This window comes from Crinia signifera, chromosome 4 (assembly GCF_055691185.1).
Source record: "Crinia signifera chromosome 4, ASM5569118v1, whole genome shotgun sequence".
NCBI lineage: Eukaryota > Metazoa > Chordata > Amphibia > Anura > Myobatrachidae > Crinia > Crinia signifera.
In genome coordinates, this window is record NC_139220.1 from 42815922 (window position 1) to 42842286 (window position 26365).

The following is a 26365-nucleotide window of genomic DNA, read 5'->3' on the forward strand; positions in this document are numbered from 1 at the left end:
AATGAAGTTCAGATCACATTTTATGACCAATTTATGCAGAAAGGTCATATCAAAGGGTTCACAGCCTATTATTTGTCACTGTACAACAAGTCTGTAACCTGCAATATTTAAAATACTTCCATTCTAAATTAAATGGATCGTTTATTAGATTTTGATCATAACGTGAACAACATATGGCACAAAATAAGTAAATATTTACAAATTGTCCAGTTATGAATTGGAGGATAAGATTTAAAAGCAATGAGTATGGTTCTCATGTAAACTGCCACACATTTAGTTTGCACCAAAAAAAGTGTCTCTGTAACTAAACTCTGCTCTTTGACTATTTATTTATACCCAGGCATGTCCAAACTGTGGCCCTCCAGCTGTTGTGAAACTATAAGTCCCAGCATGCCCTGCCACAGTTTTGCTATTAGTTAATGCTGAAACTATTGCAAGGCATGCTGGGGTGTGTAGTTTCAAAACTGCTGGAGGGCCACAATTTGGACATGCCTGATTTAAGTGGTAATATTATAGGATTATGAAGGCAGTCCTTTTTATATAGTCACAAACATTTTCAATGCTGCCAAACTTTTGAATACATATAAAGCACAACACAAAATCAATGACCGTTGCTTACCATGAATTTCAAGATTACAGTGATCTTTCTCTGCTCGCCCACAAACCAGAAGGTTATCAGTGGGTTTAATAACAAAATCTTCTGTCTCATATTGCTCCTAAAATAAAATGAGGATTTGGTATTAGCAAACCAAAAAATGCAGTGAAATTATAATAAATGAACATTAAATGTGCCTATCAATTTGGGAAGTGAGTAATACAAAGGGGCACCACCCCCGTAGATCACGAAGCATTAACACAAGTACACAAATATTTGTCAAAAGAAGCCGTTTCAGCAAAGGTGACAGCCCCCCTTTCAGTAGGAGGGGAGGTGGGAAGATAAGTTCTCATTTCAATATGAGCAATCTTAATGCTACTTAGTCAGCAAGTAACCTGCCAATCAACAGGACTAATAGCTGTTGGGATGAGCATTGTAGTGCTTCTGCTAATGTTTGTCAATTCTTAAGGCTGTTCTTTCCATCAAACTTTTTTTTTTATATCTTCATCATTTACATAATAAGTTATACAGTATATGAATATTGCTGCTATCCACTACCTGAACTGTAACTTGTTTGTTTATGTTTAGTCAGAGTTTTTAATTGGTTGGATTGCTCTGGTTGCCATTATCTGTAATGAATATATAGCAGTAATGTACAGGTATACTTACTGTATCTTTTAGGGTGATGTAAGCATCTTGGTCACTGTTGCAATATACTGCGAGCCCTGCAAGACTATCGCCAAGGTTTCCGACATCTACGAAGAACAGAAAATAAAGGCATTAGTGTCTACGATAATGACTGGGGGCCAACCAGACACAGAGAGAGGAAGTATTGGTTTATCAACTTATTCATATAGTGCACACACATTCCGCAGCAACTAAAGCGGTGTACACACAGTGCGATTTGGAATATCGATTTTGACTATACAGTCAAAATGGATAGCAAGTTAGGGCAAATCGCACTGTGTTTTGCAGCACCCGATTCGATCCCAATCCGAATTGAATCGGAATTGAAAGTAGACATATACTGGGCAGCACAGTCTATTTCTTCGGAATAAGGGGCATGCTGCTCAATGCACCGTGGTCCCCGCTCACCAAACCCCCCCCACCCCCTCGGACCGAGCAAGTCGCTGAGTCCATTCTCCCAGGGACCCTGCACATGCTCAAACATCAGTATGCGCAGACTGAAAACATTGCGCCCCCGTGCGAACGTGTAGGGAGCCAATCATTCAGAATGACCCCCATAGTGTGTGTGTGTGTGTGAATATATAGCGATGGCTCTCTTTGAATTTTTGGACTTCTCAGGAGTGGGACCCTAGATGAAGTGTGATATACAGACATAACGTTTGGGAGTTTCGTTACCTGGACAGCATTTATTACAGGTTGAGTATCCCTTATCCAAAATGCTCGGGACCATAAGAATGTTGGATAATGGATTATTTCGTATTTCAGAATACTTCATATATATTTCAATGAGGCATCTGGCATTTATGTTGTATAAGCACATCAAACACATGACATACACACACACACATTTTATTTGTGCATAAAACAAGGTTTCAACATATGAAACAAAGTTTGTGTACTATCTCATGTACTGACCTTGAATGCTAAACTATCATTTTGTTGCACATACTTAGTGCCAGTTACATATAATATACTCAGTAGTGCTGTTATAGATGTCCCCAGTAGTGTCAGTTACATGTCATATACCCAGCAGTGCTGTTATAGATGTCCCCAGTAGTGCTTTTAGCACCTCCACTTTCTGGAATGTATGGTTTTCGGAATAATTTGGATAACGGATATTTGGATAAGGGATACTCTACCTGTACTATCTTTTCTTGCACGTTTGCTACCGGTAAAGTTTTTTCCTTGAGCTGTGCTGCACCGTCTATTTCTACATTCGATTCCGCGGTGCAGCGTATCGGGATTGGGTGCTGCCTAGCACTGTGCGATTTGCACCATGGGCCTTATTCTAGTTCACTCTTTCTGACAAAATCCTTTTTAGATGGACAAAACCATGTGCACTGCAGGGGGGCAGATGTAAAATGTGCAGAGAGAATTAGATTTGGGTGAGTTATTTTGTTTATGTGCAGGGTAAATACTGACTGCTTTATTTTTACACTGTAATATAGATCTTACTTTGAAGTAAAACCCCACCCAAATCTAATTCTCTCTGCACATGTTACATCTGCCCCACCTGCAGTGAACATGGTTTTGTCCATCTAAGAAGGATTTTGTCAGAAAGAGTGAACTAGAATAACCCCTATGTGCAATTCGATTTTTACTATATAGTCAAATATATTTGTCTGCTACAATATATGTTTTATTTACCTGTAAAATTGTTCTTTTTTGTTTATAAAACATTTTAAAGCTTATTTTTACTGGCTAGAAAACATTTGGTTTCTAATTTGAACCCGTTATAAGAAAAAATTGGATGTTAAATCCGGAACATTAATACGAGGCCTGACATACAATGAACTTGCCACCACGTGCTTGCAGTAGTAGCACCAGAGGGAAGCCTCAGTATGGTGTGATGATGTTGGCAGGTTCCACAGCTGTATTGTGGTAATCACACTAGGGAGTGCATTGTTTTATAGTTTTCACTGCTCTTATGGATTCGGGTAGTAATATATACCTAGACTCCATATTTATTGATCCCTTTTTACCACACACAAGAGAAGGCCCTGGTAGGTATTAAACCTATGAGCTCAGAGCTATGAGACAACAATGCTGACCTCTGTACAACCACGCTGCCCCCTTACTAATCATTACTATTGTAAAGGAAAAGCGATTGTCGCGAGTTTTGACTTTGGAACCAAGAGTATAGAACAAGTTGATTGTATAAGAAAAGGCGTCCTGTACCGTTTATAAATGTTCTAGTATAAATTCTAACACCGGTGCATTAGACTGTCTATTTGGACAGTGATTCCCAAACATTTCTAAATCATGGCGCCCTAGAGTATAAAAAAAATTTCACGGCACCCCAAGGCCAAAAGTTTCTAAATGAGAAAAAGCAGAAAAATAAAAATTAAGTAAATTGTGTTTCTATATCATCCTTCGGTTCATGGTGAGGGACAGGATTCCTTCTGTTTGTCAGCATATTTTATAATGTGCTTCATAGAGTGACCATAAATATTTTAAATTGGTACTACTACACCACCAATCCAAGGCACCCCAGGGTGCTACAGCACACAGGGGCAGATTTATTAAGCTCGGTGAAGTGATAAAGTGTCTGTTTTTTATCACCGGCCAATCAGCTCATACCTGTGAAGTTACAGGTTTGGTTTGAAAAATGACAGGTAGGAGCCGATTGGCCGGTGATAAAAAAAACAGACACTTTATCACTTCACCAAGCTTAATATATCTACCCCACAGTTTGGTAACCACTGCTTAAGGAAACAGTGACATGACCGAGGCAACACTGACTGACTGACAAAGCAAGGTCTACCTTTGCCACTTGCTGAATGCCTGTTAGAAACATATTTGGGCTATGCTGGGCAATCCTTACTTGTCTACAATGACAGATGAGACTTGCTGTAGATCAACGATAAGCAACCCCATGTTCTCAGAGTATTGTAAAACTACATGTCTCATCATTCTTTTGCCTTACCTGTCTAGAGTGTAACCAGCTGACTACCCGTGTCCTAGCACAGGACAAAAGGCCAGATGCACTAAGCCTCAAAACTGATAAAATACAGAGTGATAAACAGCCAGCCAATCAGCTCCTACCTGCCACGTCACAGGTTGTGTTTAAAAAATGTCAGGCAGGAGCTGATTGGCTGGCTGTTTCTCACTCTCCATTTTATCACTTTTGAAGCTTAGTGCATCTGGCCCAAAGCCACTGTAACATATGGGTTTATGGCTTTATTAAAAAGGTATTTCTACCTTTGAATGACTTCACATTTATTCGATAATACTGTGTCACCGGTAGCTTTTATACTTAGTGTAAACAGCAAAAGTATACGCCACTGCCAGCACACAGTAAAGGCGAAACAAAAAAAGAAGTGAAGTAAAAAATAAATACATAAAATAGCAATGTATATAGTAATAGTTGCACAAATTGGATACCTCCATATAGAGTAAATTGCTAGTAATTGTTTATTACACAGATCTTCTGCAAACCAAGCAGTATAGATTAAGGCCTTCTGCTCTAGACCATGTATCATTGACAAATCAATTCTTTCTAATCAATCCTGACAAATTGTCTCATCTCACAAGCTGACGTGGCAAATGTAAATTGATTAAACTGTAATTACTATTGCGGTACCCTTGCTCCTACAAATTTGTTCTCTTGTATTAACCTAATTGCCCTAGCAGAGGGCATTACAAGTTATTTGTGCTATCGCTACAATGAGTGACAGCTGTCACCTAACAAATCTAACGACAAGTCTGTAGAATTTACATGACCTTAAATTTACAGTACAGGCTTTACAAAAAAACACAAAAACAATTTTTAAAGCGGCAATCGTTTACAAGAAAAAAAACAAGTTGGTTTTGCCTTGTAAACGATCACTGCATTAAAACGGGCACTTTTAGGTAACAGCGATTTCCAGAATGGGGAGGCAGCGTTTCCTTCTACAGGACTTGGTGGGAGGGACTTAAATATATGGGCTGTATTGTAGGGAGGGACTTAAGGATATTGGCTGTATTTTAGGGCGGGGCTTAACGATACTGGCTGTATTGTAGAGACGGTCTTAAGGATGTAATGCCCGGTACACACCAGAACGAGGCAGATCGTGAGATGTATCTGCATCAGATACAATCACAACCCGAACCCACTTCAATGGTCGTTTTCAGATCCTACCTGCTGCAGGTAGAAACTGAAAAACGACCCAACGACCCGCGCATTGGATCGTAATCAGATCTAAAATGCTCTGAGATGGCCCAAAACATGCCCAATTTACATACAATCGGTCGAGATTGTATGTAAATTGGGCCATTTATGACATTTGTGTATGGTTGGTAAAATTTCCCAGTACATGAACACAACAATTTTAGTGTATTTTCAGATGCAAACTTATGTTGGCAATTTCACAAACAGATGATCCAAAAATTAGGATGGTGCGGCGAGACCTCTGCCAGCAACAAGGAAAGTCCTAGCTATACATTACCTAATCTCTCATGGATCATTCTATTACTCAGACAGGTTGGAAGCAATGGTATTCAGACTTCCCGGTGCTTACTTGTGAAGTTTTATCTAAAAATTTGTGATACATGTGCCGCCTATAACTGTCTGCACAATACCAAAAAATGTTTTTGAATATAACTCATAAGGCATATTATTCACCCCACAGACAATACTTGCTGGGTATGTCCACATCTGGAGAGTGCCGTACACTAGGTACACACCTTATTCTCCTCTGGTCGTGCCCATTGCTCCGAGGTTTTTTGTTGCAGGTTAGGAATTATGCAATGAACTATTTAATAATTATATGCTTTTTTACTGGATTGTGTGATTTAGTGGATCACTTAAAGCAACCAAAGACCAGCTCAAAAAAACTATCTTGCCATCATGGATTCTTCCTCATCCACACTCCCAAACTTTTTTTTACAAAATAAAATGAAGGTCATACGCGCAGAACTTTCCGCACAGCCTGTACATCGCAGGCCATTACATGTTGCCCTTAGTTGGCTAATTTAAATGTTGTGCTTTTGATTAGCTCTGATTTAATAAATCCCAATGGTCATTATTGTGTAAAATATCTCTGATAAAGTCACAAGTGGAAAAATGCGTTAGTAACTATACATTCAAAGTAAACATGACTATTTATTTTACCTACAGAGACCTGTTTCAAATAAAAAGTAGTCTCCATGTTGGCGTTATAGCCCAATTCATGTGTTTACATGTTATACTATTATAAATTATGTGAGTAGAACACAACAGAGTTATATAGTGAAAAAGCAGGGTCCTCCTGCAGCACATATTAGTAGTGTTCATTCTAGCACCCGCCATCTTTGAAAACCCATGCAGTTCCTGTTCCCTGCCTGGGGTGTCGCTGTCTGCTGTGGTGTTTCTAGCACAGGTCTGGTTTGCATATCAGTGCTGATATACAAACCGCACTGTGCTAGAAGCACTACAGCAGACAGCGACATCCCAGGCAGGAAAGAGGAACTGCATGGGTTTACAAAGATAGCGGGTGCTAGAATGAACACTATATTATGTCAGGAGAGGAGTGTTGTGTTTGTGAGGACAGGGCAGCATGTGACAGGGTGTCATCAGGTGAAAAGCAGAATGGAGGCAGCTAGAAATCACAGACTAAAGGCCCATACACACTAGGAGATTTTCATTTCAAAAGACTTTTCCAAAATAGATATATCTTTCATCATAGTAGTGCGTACACACTGAGCTATTTTCCCCAAAGAGCAAGAGATTTTCAGACTTTGCTGAAAAAACGTTATTTACATAATGGTCTGGGTTTGAATTCCAAGTGTGGGAACATTTTATGCAGTGCATTTCTGTTCTTGGGGCCTGATTCAGAACTGATCGCTGGGCTGCATATAGTCGGAGCCCAGCTGAACAGGTAGACGCCACTCCATGCTGCCCGCCATAACAAAATGTACATTGGGACTAGTATCGTATACATTGCTGTTCTGCGCCAGTAGTTTACATTACTATTATTAATATACATATGTACATTGGTGGGCAGCAGTGCTTAAAGTGGTCCTGGAGAGGTGGTAGAACTCAAACCACCAAAGCATATGTCACAGCCAGGGTGGGTGCTAGGGTGTTCGGCCCCACCTGCATGCATTAAATTTATGGCCTATCCCACACACCCATAAAAAGAATGTGGGCTACATAATACCACAACTAATTCAATACCTAATAAACAGAACAGTGCCCGCTGAAAAATTTAGGGCATGGCTTTGTGGGTCAGGGGATTATGCCACACAGAGAAAAAAGCAGTTGCGAGATTAGATGCACACCTTTGGGTATGAATTCTGTCGATTTCTTTTAATACATTTTTATTAAAAATTACCCTTTTGTATTTCTTTTACTGTGCTGAAACTCGGGGCCATGGAACATATGTTTAGACAAGACGAAATAAGAGGTTAAAATCACATATACTTATGACAAAACAACATATATTGTGTTATTGGGGTAAGAAAGTAGTGCAAAAAATAGCGTTAAAAACGCAGGGCCTGTGTCATGCCGTGTTTGGGTATTGTTTTAGCAACTGAGAGTTAAGGGTCCATACATACTGTGCGACTATGCCCAGCGTGTATGGACAGTGATGATGTGCGGGGAAAGCCGCTGAGTGCATACACACTGAGCGGCTTTCCCCCTGCCCGGAGCCAACAGAGGGGGGGGGACGGCGTTGCATAGCACAGCGCTATGCAAAGCCGTCCTGAAAGCCGCTCATCTGCTCGTATTACCAGCAGAAGAGCGGCTTTCCCGGCGATGTTGCGGGAGCACGCAGCAGCGCTCGTCGCCCGGGCATACACACTGGGCGGCTTTTAGCTGAAAGCCGCTCAAACCTGCTGTTTTGAACGACTTTCAGCTCAAAGTCGACCAATGTGTACGGGCCTTTAGAGCATTGTTTTATTCAGTATATCTAGCTGTATTTCTAGTATGGAGCTCTGTTTCTTTTGGCACAGAGCCCAGGCTTCTATCAGTTGAGGATGTGACACTGTTGCAAATACAAATATTTATATTGCCTCAATTGCAATATAATATGTTGCAATTTTGTAAAGACCAGTGTAGCATAGAATCTGTGTTTATTTGTAGAGGTGTTTTAAAGGGTCTTATTTCTGATGAATCACTTTATCACATTGCCAATATGGTTTGTCCACTTCCTGACTTTCCAGGCTTAGGGATAATCGATCAGTATCTGCAATAAATTCTGTGTCCCTTATTGGGAGTTGACATTTGCATGAACGATCACAAAGATTTTTTTGGCAGGTCTCTAATCACATCCAAATAAAAAAATAACATCAATTAATAATTTTAAGCATAATTATGCATTTTTGCGGCATTTAGCACGGGCCCCGTGGGGTCTGACACGTGTTTCTCCTGTCTAAGCAGGCTTTATCAAGGCTACCATAATGCCACACACCATAAATGCCCATTACACATTAAGCCACACACCATAATGCCCATTACACAATATGCCAAACACCATGCCCATTACACAATATGCCAAACACGGTAATGCCCATTACATATTATGCAAATAAGTACTGCTTACCTAAATGCTCATTGCTAGAGTTTTCTTGCTCTTTGCCAGGGGTTTCATGCACAGTGCCAGGGGTTTCATGCACAGTGCCAGGGGTTTCGTGCACAGTGCCAGGGGTTTCGTGCACAGTGCCAGGGGTTTCGTGCACAGTGCCAGGGGTTTCGTGCACAGTGCCAGGGGTTTCGTGCACAGTGCCAGGGGTAGTTACTGTGTGCACTGTACTGTGCAGTAAAGGAGACGGCCAGGCAGAGCGGTGGGAAACCTGGATGTCTCAGAGCAGGTCCACCTGTCCGTGGCGCAGGTGTTTCAAATGACACGCCGGCTCGCATCTCGTAAGCCAATCAGAGCTCTCAGCTCAGAAGCCAATCAGGAGCACCAATTAACTCGCGATTTGCGAATATGAGCTATCATCGCTAGATGTGCTGGTAAAGCCAGCCGAAGGCCGACTTTGCCAGTGATGATACGGGAGCATCATGTTTAACGGGCGTAATCCTAGCGCAATGTGCAATTTTTTATATATATTTTTTTTTTCCCCCTTTAATTTTGTGGTACTTGTTTCCTAGCACGGCGCCCATCGAATACTATACTTAGTGGTGTGTGATGCGATTAATTCATGTTAAATTAACAGGAGTGCTTGTACAATGAAATATTGCATAGCATTGCATGCCAGCAAATGGCATGCGATTTTTAATTGTACAAGCACCCTGATGGGTGCTTACAATGTTAAATGCACCCCCATTGTCAACGTCACCCCCACTATCAACGCCAACCTGAAGTGTGGCGAGCGGCGGCGGTACGCGTCCTCCGACCTTTTCATACTCCCACTCTCCACGTCGGTGTGGATTTGATTTTAGATAGTGTGGCGAGCGCAGCGAGTCACCGATCTCGAAGCGTGGCGAGCCCCGCGAGGGGACGCGGAATTTGAGCCCGATGCCCATCAGGGTGCTTGGACAATTAAAAATTGAATCGCATCGATGCGATTGTATAAGATGTACTACAATCAAAATATTGGGCGCCGTGCTAGAAAACAAGTACCAATTTTGTACATAAAATGTGCCCTCCCGATTGGAAAAGTGCCCTGCCCGGCGGTCAGCACACTGCCATAATAAAACACTATAAAGTGTAGTTTGCATTTGCTAGACTAGGATATAACCCAGGTCTGCTCAAGTGACAACATGGTGACAAGCATCTAAGAACCTGAACTAGAACATAAAAATGTATTTAGGAACAGCTGCAAGAGGGAATGTATAAACCAATCAATTAAAATCATCCAAAAATGAAGGAAGCTCTTAATACACCGTGTGAACAGCCGGGGAATGCTGTACCTGTTCTTCCTTCCTCATCATAATTGTCCAGGTCATACTCTGCAAGTTCATCATCCTTCAGCTTTGTGAGGTTTTCCTCCTCATCCTCAGCTGACCGAGTGGCATCTTCTTCAGTTCTTTCTGTACTTTGGATCCCATCGTCCGCGTCCTCACCAGCCTCATCTTCATTATCTTCAAGCTCCCCCCTGAAGAATAAATAACAAGAGACAGAAGTGCTCAGCGCCACAGTTACTAACCATAAGAAAGTTTTGCTACATATTACTAGAATAAGGAAATGTTGATGTTAGCGATTTTTCCTTGTTATTATGCCCATAGCAACATCCCATGTGAAACAGAACTACTATCTTAATAAACTCCCCCCTTCCCCCCCAGGAATCTACAGTCCACTACTGTGAAAATGAAATGTATATGGTAAAGAGGGATGAGATCGATTGGCAAAGTGGGATCTCACCAAATGGCTACATAGGGGATGGGGCACAACCTAAATAGGAGTGGTGGTCTCAAAGGGATTGAGTTAATTAACTGTGATGTCATCAGCCCCAACATAGAATATTTAACATGCACCTATATGGGCATTAAAATTAAATGCACAAATTGGGGGAGATGAAGGGTGCATTGCCAGCATTAAAATAGATCTTCGCAGACATCACCCTTAACTGAATTGACTACAAACTGTACTTTTTTTTAAAAAAATTAAACACTTAGAACCCCACATGTAAAGTCTGTACTCAGGGCTTGGCGTCCTATGGGAGAATGAGCGCTATATGTTATTATTACTTGAATCCAGAATGCCTTTGTAACAACTTATTTGTAAATTTTAAAATAAACATAAACAAAAGAAAAGACACTTAAGGTGCCCATACACGGTGCTGTGCGATGCACGCTCCCGCGGGCATCCCGTCGCACATAAAGACTGTGCAGTCCGTGCTTTTTTAACTAGCTTCAGATCGCATCGCACGCGATGCAATCTACAGTAGTTCATAACGCACTGAAATACTCTACCGTGTATGGGCACCTTTATAGTGTGCAGGCTTATTTGATGTACTGTAATACCATAGATAATGAGTAATCAGAAAGGAGGACTAAAATGTGATGATAAAGATTAGATTGCAAATTAATTTTGTACATTGAAAGGAAATGGTATCCCTACATAAATGCACTGGATTAGTACTGGATGCCAAATTCATTTATACACCAAATTACTATGACATTGACCGGGACAGAGAGTAATGAGATGTCCCCATGCTCTCATTAAGCATATATATCGAAGCTTGCAGAGATAAAATGGAGAGACCATAAAGTACCAACCAATCCACTCCTAATTGTCAGTTTCCAGGATATATATATCATCAATATATAGGTCTAGTGTCACAGAGTCTCCGAAACACTGACATCTGCTGGCAGAGAGTGAAACTACATCTCTTTCTCACACATGCACAAACACAGAAGGAAGCAGACTAGCTTTCAAAGCGTTTGGCTTACTAGTGTAAAATATATATCTGGCTATGTAGGTATAAGCCAAGTATAACCTTTCTTCCAACAACTGTAAGATGCCCATTTGAGGGGGCATATATACTAGAATAGGGCTTACTTCTATTTTTGTTGCAGTTATCAGTTATCCCAAATTTAAAAAAACCTGGCCAATCATAGGTAGATACGACTTCATGCTGTGAAAGTCCCCTCCCACCCAAACAATAGATCTGGGGGATAATATAAAAAATTGTTGAATAACTACATCTATGTAATTTGGCCATTGCTCAGATGTAACCAAATTGACCACAGATGCAGCAGCTCAGCGATCAAACCACACAGATAGAACCATATGCAGGAAGAAACATCATAGGGGCAGATTCAATCCAGCGCAAACACCTGCCAGTTATGGTAGGCAGGTTACGCTCCCATAGTGTGCCAGCAGCACCTGCCTTCTGTAGGTGATGTCCTCTTACGCATCCATAGTGTGCCAGTAGAACCAGTAGCGGGACGATCAAAGATGTCTAGATAAACCATTTTATGGTTGACCATGCTTAGGTGGCTAAAGACTGTCGACTGCGTCTAGATCGACAGTAATGGAAGTCAGACTCAAGTGTTAGAACACCGGGAGCGTGGTGGACATGACCTGTAGGCAAACTCCTCTTGCACATCCATAGTGTGCCAGTAGAACCTGCCTTCTGTAGTCATTGACCAGCGGTCATCGGAACCGGTCCAAGCATCTTCAGGACTTAATTGAATTTGTCATTGATTCTGATTTTGCAGCACGTTACTTACTCCAACTGTTCTTTGGCTTCAGTAATAAGCTTTTTTAGCTCCTCCTTGCTGAGCTGAACCTGAGGGGGAACCATGACCAAAAGATTAATTTTAAAAAAAGCACGCATACAAACTCACATTAGAGAACTGCATTCATTACAATAACCGGGCTAACCATCCTATCCTTATAAAATGGGACACCCACAGATTACACAAGTTCTGTGGCGGACTAAAACCAGGTAAAATACAATCTTTTAAGTCAGCCAGCCACAAAAACAGTGTAATTCATTAGTGTCTTGATTTAAAGCAGGGGTGGGGAACCTTTTTTGCGCCAAGGGCCGTTTGTATGGGGAAAAAAAATCATTGTAAAAATTTCTCTTACAAATTGTCCGGCTGCAGCCGTCCCACGCTCCGGTGGCTGCCGCTACATAGGACTGACAGTTTTCGGCTGCTGTTGATTAAAAGGAATCTCGCGAGAACTATCAACCTCTCGCGAGAATTCCCCTGTACTTGACTCCCGGCAACGCCGTTGGGCAGGCCAATCAGACCAGCTACTGGGGCTGCATACGGCCCCAAGGCCTGAGGCTCCCCACCCCTGATTTAAAGGGATAGTATGGGAAAAAAGTGGTTGATCAGTGCGCTACTATCTGCAGCTGGTATTTGGGACTTGTCAGGTCCCGAAATGCAATATAAGAAAAAAGAGAAATGTACCAGCGCTGGCTGAAAAAATATGATTTGGAACGGTATTCTGTACAATAAATTTATTAAAATAAATACTGTAAAAAGCTGTAGTATTTTCTAGCTTGATAAATTTATCAATATATAAAAGGGGGGTTACAATAAAATATTGGACATTCAATAAGCATCACAAATATTATCAGGCATATATTGGTATATTACCACACGGACATCTCAGATGTAAGTCCCAGTAAAGCAGGTGACCAGGTGGCCAATATCAGTCCCATAAACAGAGTCCAGTTGTTGTATTGGTTTCTCTGGTGGGCGAAATGGTAAACCTGGAGGATAGATGTAAATTCCAATCGCTGCCTCGGATTAGCGGTCCGGATGGGAGAGTGCAATTGCACTGGAGAGTCCGTTTGGGTCTGGATTTCGCCTGGCTTGTGTCAATGCTTCTTAGGAATGTAGTCCAATGTAAAAAAGGGGGGATTGTAGATGGGCTCAACGCGTTTCTCTGGGTCCAACACCCAGCTTCTTCAGGAGCCCACCAGAGAAACCAATACAACAACTGGACTCTGTTTATGGGACTGATATTGGCCACCTGGTCACCTGCTTTACTGGGACTTACATCTGAGATGTCCGTGTGGTAATATACCAATATATGCCTGATAATATTTGTGATGCTTATTAAATGTCCAATATAGTATGGGAAGCCTATTTACTCCCCGTTAATGTAATAAGAGAAAGTATCTCTGACCTCTCACAAATGTACATGTCAGTTCCACACGAGGAAAAAGGGATTTTTGTAAGAACTTACCGTTCGAATCCCTTTCTCTGATATGGTCCTGGTGACACAGCTCAACACTGGGATGTAGGAGGGTCCGAAGGAGCCAGGCACCTATCCTAAAGCTTTAGAGGGTAGGCTCCTCCCCTACTGCATCCCGGACTCTTCAGTTCAATCTTTCAAAGCCACTGGAATACCTTAACTCAATACAAACGCCTGCACATATTATATGCACATTTTATAACAGTAACTGTTAACTTTTAACCATTTTAACATGAACATCATGAAACTTCTGGCATACTTACTGAGCGTAAGGGAGGGATCGCTGTGTCACCAGGACCATATCAGAGAAAGGGATTCGAACGGTAAGTTCTTACAAAAATCCCTTTTTCTCTTTCAATGGTCCTGGTGACACAGCTCAACACTGGGACGTTCCAGAGCCGGTCCTTTGGGTGGGTACGCTCAGGTCTGCAGCTCTCAGCACTGCTCGCCCGAATGATGCGTCCTCCGACGCGAACTCGTGGAATCTATAGAATTTGGCAAAGGTATGAACAGATGACCAAGTGGCAGCCCTGCAAACCTGCTCAGCTGTGGCCCCATGTCGAACCGCCCAAGAGGTGGCAACTGACCTGGTGGTATGCGCATTTATTCTGGCCGGTACAGGCCTACCCACTTTGGTGGATGCAAAGGCTATCACAGATCGCAACCACCTAGCAATAGTCTGCTTAGATGCAGGCCAACCAATTTTGTGTACATACAGTACCAATAAAGTATCAGTCTTTCTGACACTCTTTACTCTGTCCACATAGATGCGTAAAGCACGCACAACAACCAAACTCTTCAACTTGTCCCTTTTCTTAGAACCCTCAGGGGGTTGAAACACAGGTAGAATTATCTCCTGATTTAAATGGAAGGCAGAGACTACCTTCGGTAAAAACTGAGGCACTGTTCTCAGAACTGCCCTGTCATCATGAAAAATTAGGAAGGGAGATTTGCATGACAAAGCTCCCAACTCTGACACCCTTTTAGCAGATGCCACTGCCAACAAGAACACTAGCTTCCATGTGTCCGCCGACCTTAAAGGCTCAAAGGGTACCTTTTGAAGGCATTCCAAAACCAGTGACAGATCCCAAGGCGCTACTGGTTGCTTGTATGGAGGTTTCAACCTGGATACCCCTTGTAAAAAGGTTTGAATTTCCGGCAAAATGGCTATCCTTTTCTGGAAATAGATGGACAAGGCCGAAATCTGCACCTTCAATGACTGAAGGCTTAGGCCCGATGAAAAACCATCTTGTAAGAATTCCATCATTCTTGATAGCTTGAAATGAGATGTGTGAGCCTTTCTTCTCTCACACCATCGAATGTAAGTCTTCCAGACTCTATAATAATTTGCCGAAGATACAGCTTTTCTGGCTTTTATCATAGTCTGTACTACTGCCTCAGAAAACCCTTTCCTTTTCAAAATGGCGGTTTCAATAGCCAAGCCGTCAAAATCAATCGATCGGAATCCAGGTGATTGAATGGGCCTGGTCTTAGAAGGTCTGGCCTCAGAGGTAGACGCCATGAGTCCACAGACAACCTCTGAAGCCTCGAGTACCAGGACCTCCTTGGCCAATCTGGGGCCACTAAGATCACCGGAACCTTCTGCCCCTGTATTTTCTTCAAAAGTCTCGCTAACATTGGTACTGGTGGGAATGCATAGAGGAGATCTCCCTGCCAGTGAATAGTCATGGCATCCACTGCCTCCGCTAGTGGATCCCTCGTTCTGGCATAGAACCTGGGCACCTTATGGTTGAACCTGGATGCCATCAGGTCCACATCCGGAGTTCCCCACATCGAGGTGATCTGGTGAAACACCTGAGGGTGTAAGCTCCATTCCCCTTCCATGAGCTCCTCCCTGCTCAGGAAGTCTGCTTCTATATTCTCTACTCCTGGAATAAATATAGCCGATACAGCTGGAACATTCTGTTCCGCCCATAGGAAGATTCTGGACACCTCCCACATGGCCAATTTGCTGCATGTACCTCCCTGGTGATTCAGATACGCCACAGCTGTGGCATTGTCGGTCTGAATCCTCAAAGGGAGGTTCAGTAACCTGTCTCCCGCCAAGGAAATCACTTTCCAGACAGCTCTCAGCTCCAAGATGTTGATTGGTAACACTGATTACTCTGCTGTCCACAGGCCCTGCAGCCTGAGATCCAGGACTACTGCCCCCCAGCCCCTGAGGCTGGCGTCGGTAGTTACTACCAACCAGTCCCAGGTCTGTAATGACCGACCCCACTGAAGGGAATCTACTTCTGTCCACCATTTCAAGGAGTCTCGAGTGTCCGAAGACAGCACTATCATCTCCGACTTCATGGTCAGAGTGTTTCCTGACCAGGCTGACAAAATGCTCCATTGGAACACCCGAGAGTAGAACCTGGCAAATTGCAGCGTCTCGAATGACGCCACCATTTTCCCCAGGAGCTTGAGGCACCTCCATACTGAAATGCTCCGAGCTCTGAGAATCTCCTGGACTAAGGTGACCAGATCCCTGGCCTTTACCTCCGGGAGAAATACCCGATGGAGATGGGTATCCAGTATGACTCCCAAGAATTGGAGCCTCTGTGATGGTACCAACTGAGATTTTTGTAAATTTAAAATCCAGCCGTGAGCCTGCAAAAAACTGATGGCCTCTGCCAAGTGACTCTGAAGCATGGCTGCTGACTCTGCTTTGAACAGGAGATCGTCCAAATAGGGTATTACTGTGATTCCCCTGAGCCTCAGCACCGCCGCCATCACTGACATTATCTTTGTGAATACCCTTGGCGCGGTTGCTAGCTCAAAGGGTAACGCCCGGAATTGTAAATGCAGGTCTCCTATAGCAAACCTCAACAAGGTCTGATGCTCCGGGTGTATAGGGACGTGCAGATATGCGTCCTGGACATCCATGGACGCCAAAAATTCTCCCTGGTCCAGACTCAGGAGTACTGACCGTAGGGACTCCATTTTGAAATGGTCTACCCATAAGTGAACATTTAGGGACTTCAAATTTAGTATTGGTCTGAAAGACCCGTCTGGTTTGGGCACCAGAAACAGAGTGGAGTAAAAGCCTTTCTTCCACTCTGCCCTGGGAACCGGGGTAACCACCCCTTTCTCCAAAAGAGAGTGAGCTGCTCTCACAAGAGCTGTACGAAGCAGCGCCTCCTTTGGTAAGGATGTGGGGATGAACCTTTTCGGAGGCGGACCTCTGAAAGGGATTTTGTAGCCCTGGGTTATAATATCTAACACCCAGGCATCCTGGTCTAGAGAAGCCCATGCGTCCCTGAAGTGCGTGAGACGCCCCCCCACCTTTACCACTGCCGGGCAAAACCCCTGACAGTCATGCGGAGGGTTTGTCCTCTCCTTTGGAGGCAGGCTTCTTGTTAAAGGAACCAAACTTGGACTTTTGTGTCTTGCCCCTAGAGGACTGAAACTTTCCCCTGAAAGACTGTCCTCGAAAGGACGCACCACCTCTAGGGGAGGGCCGAAAGGACGGCCTAAAAGCAGAGAATCTGGAGGTCTGCTTAGCCGAGGGAGCCGGCAGAAATGTACTTTTGCCGCCCGTGGCCTGTTTAATAATTTCCTCTAGTTCAGTTCCAAATAGTAACTTCCCCTTGAAAGCTAAAGTTTCTAGGGCCTTTTTGGACTCATTGTCCGCTTCCCAGGCCTTAAGCCAGAGCACTCTCCTGGCATTAATAGAGACTGTGGACACTCTGGTCGCCATTTTAAGAGCTTCCTCCTCTGCTTCCACCACATACTCTGCAGCTGCCTTAATTTTCTCTGCCAGCAGCAATGCACCAGGGTCAGCCTGCAGCATGGTGCATAATTCACCAGCCCACTCAATCATGGCCTTAGAGACCCAGGCTGAAGCAATAAGGGGGCGTATGGTGAATCCCACCCCTTCAAAAATAGCCTTGAGGTTACCCTCCAGCTTTTTATCCACAGAATCTTTAAAAGCTGCACCGCCCTGTACTGGCAATACAGTAGCCTTGGACAAACGTGCCACTGAAGCATCCACAACTGGCACCTTTTCCCAGAGCTCCGCATGAGACTCTGACATGGGGTACAGACTAAGGAATCTCTTAGGCATTTGTAGCCTCTTATCAGGAGTTTTCCAAGCCCCTTCCAACAATTCCTGTAACCCCTCATCTGAAGGAAAAGTAACAGCCTCCTTCCGCTGTCGCTTAAAAACACCTTTAACAGGAGTCTTATCCTCCACAGACAGTTTTAAAGCCTGTTTCACAGCTACAATAAGATCCTCTATACCAGCAGAAGAGGTCTCTTCAAAATCATCACCCTGATCCCAGGGAATGTCAGTATACTCTCCCTCCTCCTCATCTGCCAAAGTAGGCATAGCATAAGACCTTTTAGGGGTCCCTGCAACATCAACATCCATTTTGTCTAGTATTTCACTAAACCTGTTGATCCCCTTAGCAGTATCCTGCATCACCTGAATAAGAGCAGGATCTGCCTGGGTAAGAGGCAAGGAGCCAGAAGACTGCTGAGATGATGGCATAGGTCTCTGTGATTCTACCAACACATCACTCTGCCTGTCCAGAAGCTGCACTGCGTTCACTGACCTGCCTAGGGCACTGGCCCACGCGGGTTCAATCTGCTCTGCCCTATGGGGTTCACTCCCCATGGGTCTCACAGCAGCGCAAGTAATACATAAGCCCCCCTTGGCCATCTGCTCAGGGACAAATTTCTGTGTGCATACATTGCACGCGCTCAGTGCAATAAGGGCTCCTCCCCCAAAACCACAGACTGATGCTCAGACATGATGCAAGTGAAAACATATATATATATATATATAGACTTTTTGCTGCCCGGCACTCGTTGCTGAATACTGCAGTAATACCCGGTGCCTTCCACGACGGGATATTCCACCCTTGCAGACAGTAGATACAAATAGGCGGCACTCGCAGGCTTTCTTAGTGATGAAAAACGTGAAGTTTTATTCAAACACGATCCAACATGTTTCGGGTCTGGCCCGTCCTCAGGGATCAACAGTGTAAGTACAAGTGCACATATTTAAACATCTAGACAGAACCCGCCCCCTAATCAAAACACACTTCACCTGGAAAAGCTCACCTACGGCGTCCATCGCCAGGTCCGGCTCCCGCCACCTCCACGCGCGTCGCTCCGCCAATGACGTCGCATTGGGCACACCACACTCCGTCCAGGAGTTGCCCGCTACGTCATCAGTCGTCGCCCCACATCGTGAACCGCAGCTCACAGCCAAGCCTCGCTCTGGGCGTCGCAGTGCGCCGTCTCCATAGTGATATATCTAAAACAGAAACAACAAACCGAAATGTAAAAACCTGGTTAAGAGGCTTAATATAAGCCATTTAAGAGGCAGCGAACTGCCATATCACTTGTGTTTACACATAATTAAGTGAAAAAAGTGAAAAAATGCATAAAATACATAAAATACATATACAACATAAGTTACGCTGGAAATACATTTGTACACTGGGAAGTCGCATAGTTCTTTATATAAATACTTTGTTTTCACAATTATAGGCACAATCACCTTGTCATACTAATACTTTGGTTGGTGAGATACCTTTAATTGACTTCTACCAGTGTTACTAAGGAGACCCCCTTTGATCACCATTAGGGGTACACGAACTTCACGGCTATCAGAGCTTAATGCATAGAATAAATATAAATTAGGGCTTTTGCCACAGTATGGTCATAAAAAGCTCTGCAGCCCATGCTGCTCGTTCAACCCCCTTGGCGACAAGGTGTCCAAAACAAAAATCCATTTGGATTCAGCTTGTAGCAGTTTCCTACCCCTATTGCCACCTCTGACACTTTGGGGAATATGATCGATGATCTTAAATCTTATGCTTGCCAAGCTGTGTTTTAAGAGGGCGCAGTGTCTTGCGACTGGCTGGTCACTGGTACCTGTGCTGAGAGCCTGCCGGATAGATGACCTGTGGTTTGCCATGCGATCTTTGAATTGGCATTCTGTCTTGCCCACGTAATATAAACCACATGGACAAGACAGAACATAAACCACGTACTTAGTGGAGCATGTCACAGAGTGTTTAATAGGTATTTTGCGACCTGTATGTGGATGACTGACTGTGCTCCCAACAAGCATGGCTCTACAGGTGGTACACCCAATGCATTTATAACACCCCTTAGGGCGGGTTAGAAAATGGCTAGCTGCTGGTCTTTTGGTGAGCTCAGTCACATCTACCTTGACCAGCATATCAGCAAGATTCCTGCCCCTCCTGTACGCTGGCATGATTTTTTTATTGTGCAAGCTTTTTAGTTCCCTGTCAGAGGAGACTATAGGCCACAGTGATTTCACTCTTTTAGTGTGAACCTCGCTGTTGGCCGCATGCTGTGTGACCCATGGAATTCTATCTTTAAGTTGTTGATCTGTGTCATTGTTTTTCTTTTTGTTAGATGTGAGGGCCATTTCCCTAGACATTCCTAACACTTTTTGTTTAGTGGCTGCTAAATCCTCCTTCCTGTAGCCTCTCTCAACAAATCTATCCTGCATGATGTCTAAGTCCCTTTTTGTTTGTTCTTCATCACTTGTGATCCTTTTGACACGCAACATCTGTGAGTATGGGAGGCCATAACGTAGCGCCTTAGGGTGGCAGCTCTCATACCTCAACAGAGTATTGCGGTCTGTCTCTTTAACAAAAATGGATGTTTGCAGTTTGTTGTTTCTCAAGCTGATTTTTACATCCAAAAAGTTAACATCCTGTGTACTCATACTGTATGTCAATTTTGCTGGGCAGTTACTTTGATTGTGAGTATCAAGAATACTGCAGAGTTCTTCCTTGCTGCCCAACCAAAATATCAAAAGATCATCTATGTAGCGGAGGTACAAAAGCACCTTCCCCACATAAGTTGTCTCATAGATGAGCTTCTTATCAACCATGTTCATATAGGCATTGGCGTAGGAAGGGGCCACATTGGACCCCATCGCCACGCCAAGCCTTTGGCGATATATTTTACCATCAAAGTAAAAGTAATTACGATGTAACACAAGATCTAATAACTGAAAAAAGAAGTCCTGCTCAGGACCCACATACGCTGCTGATTCCTGCAACAGAGCTCTGGCGGCACTCATACCCTCATCATGGGGAATGCATGTGTACAGCCCCACCACATCGGCGCTGCACATGATCACGTTGTCAGGGAGATCACCCAGATTCTGTAAGCAAGCAAGCAGCATATTGGTGTCCTTGAGGTAGGACCTTGTAGATTGTACACAAGGATTTAACAATGCGTCTAAGTAAGTTGAGACTACCTGATAGAGAGACCCCCTGGCCGATATGATGGGTCTGCCAGGAGGCCTCTCCAGTCTCTTATGCACCTTGGGCAAGGTGTAATACATTGGCATCAGTGGAAAATCTGTGATTAGGGCTTTACCCAGGTCTGGTGAAATAGTCTTATTGTCCACTGCTAACTTAATAAGAGAGTCCAATTCAGCCTTATAAGGGACAGTGGGGTCATGCTGCAATAGTTCATACACCTCCGCATCATTTAATTGTCTACGACATTCAAAAAGATAGTCCGATAAGTCCTGCACCACCACTGCGCCTCCCTTATCCGCCTTACGTATTATAATGTCAGACCTTTTTTGTAGATCCTCTAAGGCCATTCTTTCCATTTTAGGTAAATTAGGGATGTTTTTTCTGTCAACAGAGTCACAGCTGCCGACAGCATCCATCATTCGGCTAAAAGCCTTAATGGAGGGGCTAGCGCTGGGGGGATCAAATCTAGACTTGGGCTGTAATCGCTTAACTTGACTTGGTATGTCACTGGTTGTGGCAGTGACCGATGATGTGTCACTAAAAAATTCTTTTAAACGGAGGGATCGCCCAAACTTGTAGCTATCCACTCTCCATTCAAAGTCATTAGACATAAAGCTTGGAATGAAAGATAGTCCTTTTGACAGGACCGCTGTTTCATACTCACTCAATTGTGTGCTTGACAAATTGAAGACCAGATTCTTTACTTGCGGCTGTTTTTCTGGCTTGCTTTGCCTTTTGCTTTGGCCGCCGCGCCGCGTCCACCTCCGCTTGCCCCGAGTGGTTTTGGTCCCGCTCGGGTCGTAACCCCTAAAGGGGTCAATTTCTTGGAGGTTGTGGGTTGTTGACCATCAGTATCGCTGGCAGATGTGCTAGTGCCATCAAACTCGGCCCGCTTGTATCTTTCTCTGCGTTGCCGGTTATGAGCATATGGTGCCGGTTGTGGCCCTGCTGTGCTTAGCCATTGATAAACCCGGTTCTGTTCATAGTCCATCTGCACCTTTCTGCGCTTTTCCCGTTTAAATTTGGTCAACTCCCTCTGGTACAGATCAATCTGATTCTTCAACTTTAAATTCCAATCTATGCTTGTGTCAGCAATCAAGGTCGGCACCTGTGTCGACTCAAACACACTGATTTTGCTTCTAGTAGCCAAAAGTTCTTTAGTGGACTCATCCACAACCAGGAGTACCAAATCCATGGAACATTTATTTAATATGCTCACCCACTTTTTGCAGAATGCTATGTTCTGCCGGCCGATAGTGGGGACGTTCCGCACTCGAAAGCCTCTTGGGATTTGCTTCTCCTTGAAATAGTCGGCCAGTGTAGAGGCATGGAGCATGTAATCCACCTCCCGTTTTTTCAAAGCATACCAGTCTTTGTAAATATCATCGCTATCAGGTGCTGATGTATTAGGCTGGGTAATCACCGCCTGTAGGATGTTGTCCGTGTCGCTATCGGAATAGCTAAAACGGTCCCCTGTGTCGATTTGCGAGAAATTTACTCCTGGTATGACAGGTTCCATATTGCATGCAGAGTACTTGCTGCTCGAGAACACCAACCACGGGGTCCTTACAGATGTTAATTTGTAATCCAGTAAAAACGGAGTTCTCCCTAAATTGAGGATTTGCTTCAATGAGGTGCCTTGGCTAGGTAATGCACACTGACTGTGGCTGTACCTGTATGTAGACTTTTTGCTGCCCGGCACTCGTTGCTGAATACTGCAGTAATACCCGGTGCCTTCCACGACGGGATATTCCACCCTTGCAGACAGTAGATACAAATAGGCGGCACTCGCAGGCTTTCTTAGTGATGAAAAACGTGAAGTTTTATTCAAACACGATCCAACATGTTTCGGGTCTGGCCCGTCCTCAGGGATCAACAGTGTAAGTACAAGTGCACATATTTAAACATCTAGACAGAACCCGCCCCCTAATCAAAACACACTTCACCTGGAAAAGCTCACCTACGGCGTCCATCACCAGGTCCGGCTCCCGCCACCTCCACGCGCGTCGCTCCGCCAATGACGTCGCATTGGGCACACCACACTCCGTCCAGGAGTTGCCCGCTACGTCATCAGTCGTCGCCCCACATCGTGAACCGCAGCTCACAGCCAAGCCTCGCTCTGGGCGTCGCAGTGCGCCGTCTCCATAGTGATATATCTAAAACAGAAACAACAAACCGAAATGTAAAAACCTGGTTAAGAGGCTTAATATAAGCCATTTAAGAGGCAGCGAACTGCCATATCACTTGTGTTTACACATAATTAAGTGAAAAAAGTGAAAAAATGCATAAAATACATAAAATACATATACAACATAAGTTACGCTGGAAATACATTTGTACACTGGGAAGTCGCATAGTTCTTTATATAAATACTTTGTTTTCACAATTATAGGCACAATCACCTTGTCATACTAATACTTTGGTTGGTGAGATACCTTTAATTGACTTCTACCAGTGTTACTAAGGAGACCCCCTTTGATCACCATTAGGGGTACACGAACTTCACGGCTATCAGAGCTTAATGCATAGAATAAATATAAATTAGGGCTTTTGCCACAGTATGGTCATAAAAAGCTCTGCAGCCCATGCTGCTCGTTCAACCCCCTTGGCGACAAGGTGTCCAAAACAAAAATCCATTTGGATTCAGCTTGTAGCAGTTTCCTACCCCTATTGCCACCTCTGACACTTTGGGGAATATGATCGATGATCTTAAATCTTATGCTTGCCAAGCTGTGTTTTAAGAGGGCGCAGTGTCTTGCGACTGGCTGGTCACTGGTACCTGTGCTGAGAGCCTGCCGGATAGATGACCTGTGGTTTGCCATGCGATCTTTGAATTGGCATTCTGTCTTGCCCACGTAATATAAACCACATGGACAAGACAGAACATAAACCACGTACTTAGTGGAGCATGTCACAGAGTGTTTAATAGGTATTTTGCGACCTGTATGTGGATGACTGACTGTGCTCCCAACAAGCATGGCTCTACAGGTGGTACACCCAATGCATTTATAACACCCCTTAGGGCGGGTTAGAAAATGGCTAGCTGCTGGTCTTTTGGTGAGCTCAGTCACATCTACCTTGACCAGCATATCAGCAAGATTCCTGCCCCTCCTGTAGAATTCCATGGGTCACACAGCATGCGGCCAACAGCGAGGTTCACACTAAAAGAGTGAAATCACTGTGGCCTATAGTCTCCTCTGACAGGGAACTAAAAAGCTTGCACAATAAAAAAATCATGCCAGCGTACAGGAGGGGCAGGAATCTTGCTGATATGCTGGTCAAGGTAGATGTGACTGAGCTCACCAAAAGACCAGCAGCTAGCCATTTTCTAACCCGTGTTTAGCTATTCCGATAGCGACACGGACAACATCCTACAGGCGGTGATTACCCAGCCTAATACATCAGCACCTGATAGCGATGATATTTACAAAGACTGGTATGCTTTGAAAAAACGGGAGGTGGATTACATGCTCCATGCCTCTACACTGGCCGACTATTTCAAGGAGAAGCAAATCCCAAGAGGCTTTCGAGTGCGGAACGTCCCCACTATCGGCCGGCAGAACATAGCATTCTGCAAAAAGTGGGTGAGCATATTAAATAAATGTTCCATGGATTTGGTACTCCTGGTTGTGGATGAGTCCACTAAAGAACTTTTGGCTACTAGAAGCAAAATCAGTGTGTTTGAGTCGACACAGGTGCCGACCTTGATTGCTGACACAAGCATAGATTGGAATTTAAAGTTGAAGAATCAGATTGATCTGTACCAGAGGGAGTTGACCAAATTTAAACGGGAAAAGCGCAGAAAGGTGCAGATGGACTATGAACAGAACCGGGTTTATCAATGGCTAAGCACAGCAGGGCCACAACCGGCACCATATGCTCATAACCGGCAACGCAGAGAAAGATACAAGCGGGCCGAGTTTGATGGCACTAGCACATCTGCCAGCGATACTGATGGTCAACAACCCACAACCTCCAAGAAATTGACCCCTTTAGGGGTTACGACCCGAGCGGGACCAAAACCACTCGGGGCAAGCGGAGGTGGACGCGGCGCGGCGGCCAAAGCAAAAGGCAAAGCAAGCCAGAAAAACAGCCGCAAGTAAAGAATCTGGTCTTCAATTTGTCAAGCACACAATTGAGTGAGTATGAAACAGCGGTCCTGTCAAAAGGACTATCTTTCATTCCAAGCTTTATGTCTAATGACTTTGAATGGAGAGTGGATAGCTACAAGTTTGGGCGATCCCTCCGTTTAAAAGAATTTTTTAGTGACACATCATCGGTCACTGCCACAACCAGTGACATACCAAGTCAAGTTAAGCGATTACAGCCCAAGTCTAGATTTGATCCCCCCAGCGCTAGCCCCTCCATTAAGGCTTTTAGCCGAATGATGGATGCTGTCGGCAGCTGTGACTCTGTTGACAGAAAAAACATCCCTAATTTACCTAAAATGGAAAGAATGGCCTTAGAGGATCTACAAAAAAGGTCTGACATTATAATACGTAAGGCGGATAAGGGAGGCGCAGTGGTGGTGCAGGACTTATCGGACTATCTTTTTGAATGTCGTAGACAATTAAATGATGCGGAGGTGTATGAACTATTGCAGCATGACCCCACTGTCCCTTATAAGGCTGAATTGGACTCTCTTATTAAGTTAGCAGTGGACAATAAGACTATTTCACCAGACCTGGGTAAAGCCCTAATCACAGATTTTCCACTGATGCCAATGTATTACACCTTGCCCAAGGTGCATAAGAGACTGGAGAGGCCTCCTGGCAGACCCATCATATCGGCCAGGGGGTCTCTCTATCAGGTAGTCTCAACTTACTTAGACGCATTGTTAAATCCTTGTGTACAATCTACAAGGTCCTACCTCAAGGACACCAATATGCTGCTTGCTTGCTTACAGAATCTGGGTGATCTCCCTGACAACGTGATCATGTGCAGCGCCGATGTGGTGGGGCTGTACACATGCATTCCCCATGATGAGGGTATGAGTGCCGCCAGAGCTCTGTTGCAGGAATCAGCAGCGTATGTGGGTCCTGAGCAGGACTTCTTTTTTCAGTTATTAGATCTTGTGTTACATCGTAATTACTTTTACTTTGATGGTAAAATATATCGCCAAAGGCTTGGCGTGGCGATGGGGTCCAATGTGGCCCCTTCCTACGCCAATGCCTATATGAACATGGTTGATAAGAAGCTCATCTATGAGACAACTTATGTGGGGAAGGTGCTTTTGTACCTCCGCTACATAGATGATC

General features: G+C 44.1%; 1 protein-coding gene across 1 annotated transcript in view; it reads right to left on the bottom strand.

Moving 5' to 3' along the window:
• The window catches only part of PWP1 (PWP1 homolog, endonuclein), a 70420-nt gene that overhangs the window by 39883 nt on the left and 4172 nt on the right, over positions 1 to 26365 (bottom strand). The window contains exons 2-5 of the mRNA XM_083181646.1: positions 12363 to 12421; positions 10098 to 10282; positions 1265 to 1350; positions 620 to 716 (exon numbers count right to left, since the gene is read on the bottom strand). Of these exons, the coding sequence (XP_083037772.1) occupies positions 620 to 716; positions 1265 to 1350; positions 10098 to 10282; positions 12363 to 12421 (427 nt within the window). The remainder of the gene's footprint in view (positions 1 to 619; positions 717 to 1264; positions 1351 to 10097; positions 10283 to 12362; positions 12422 to 26365) is intronic.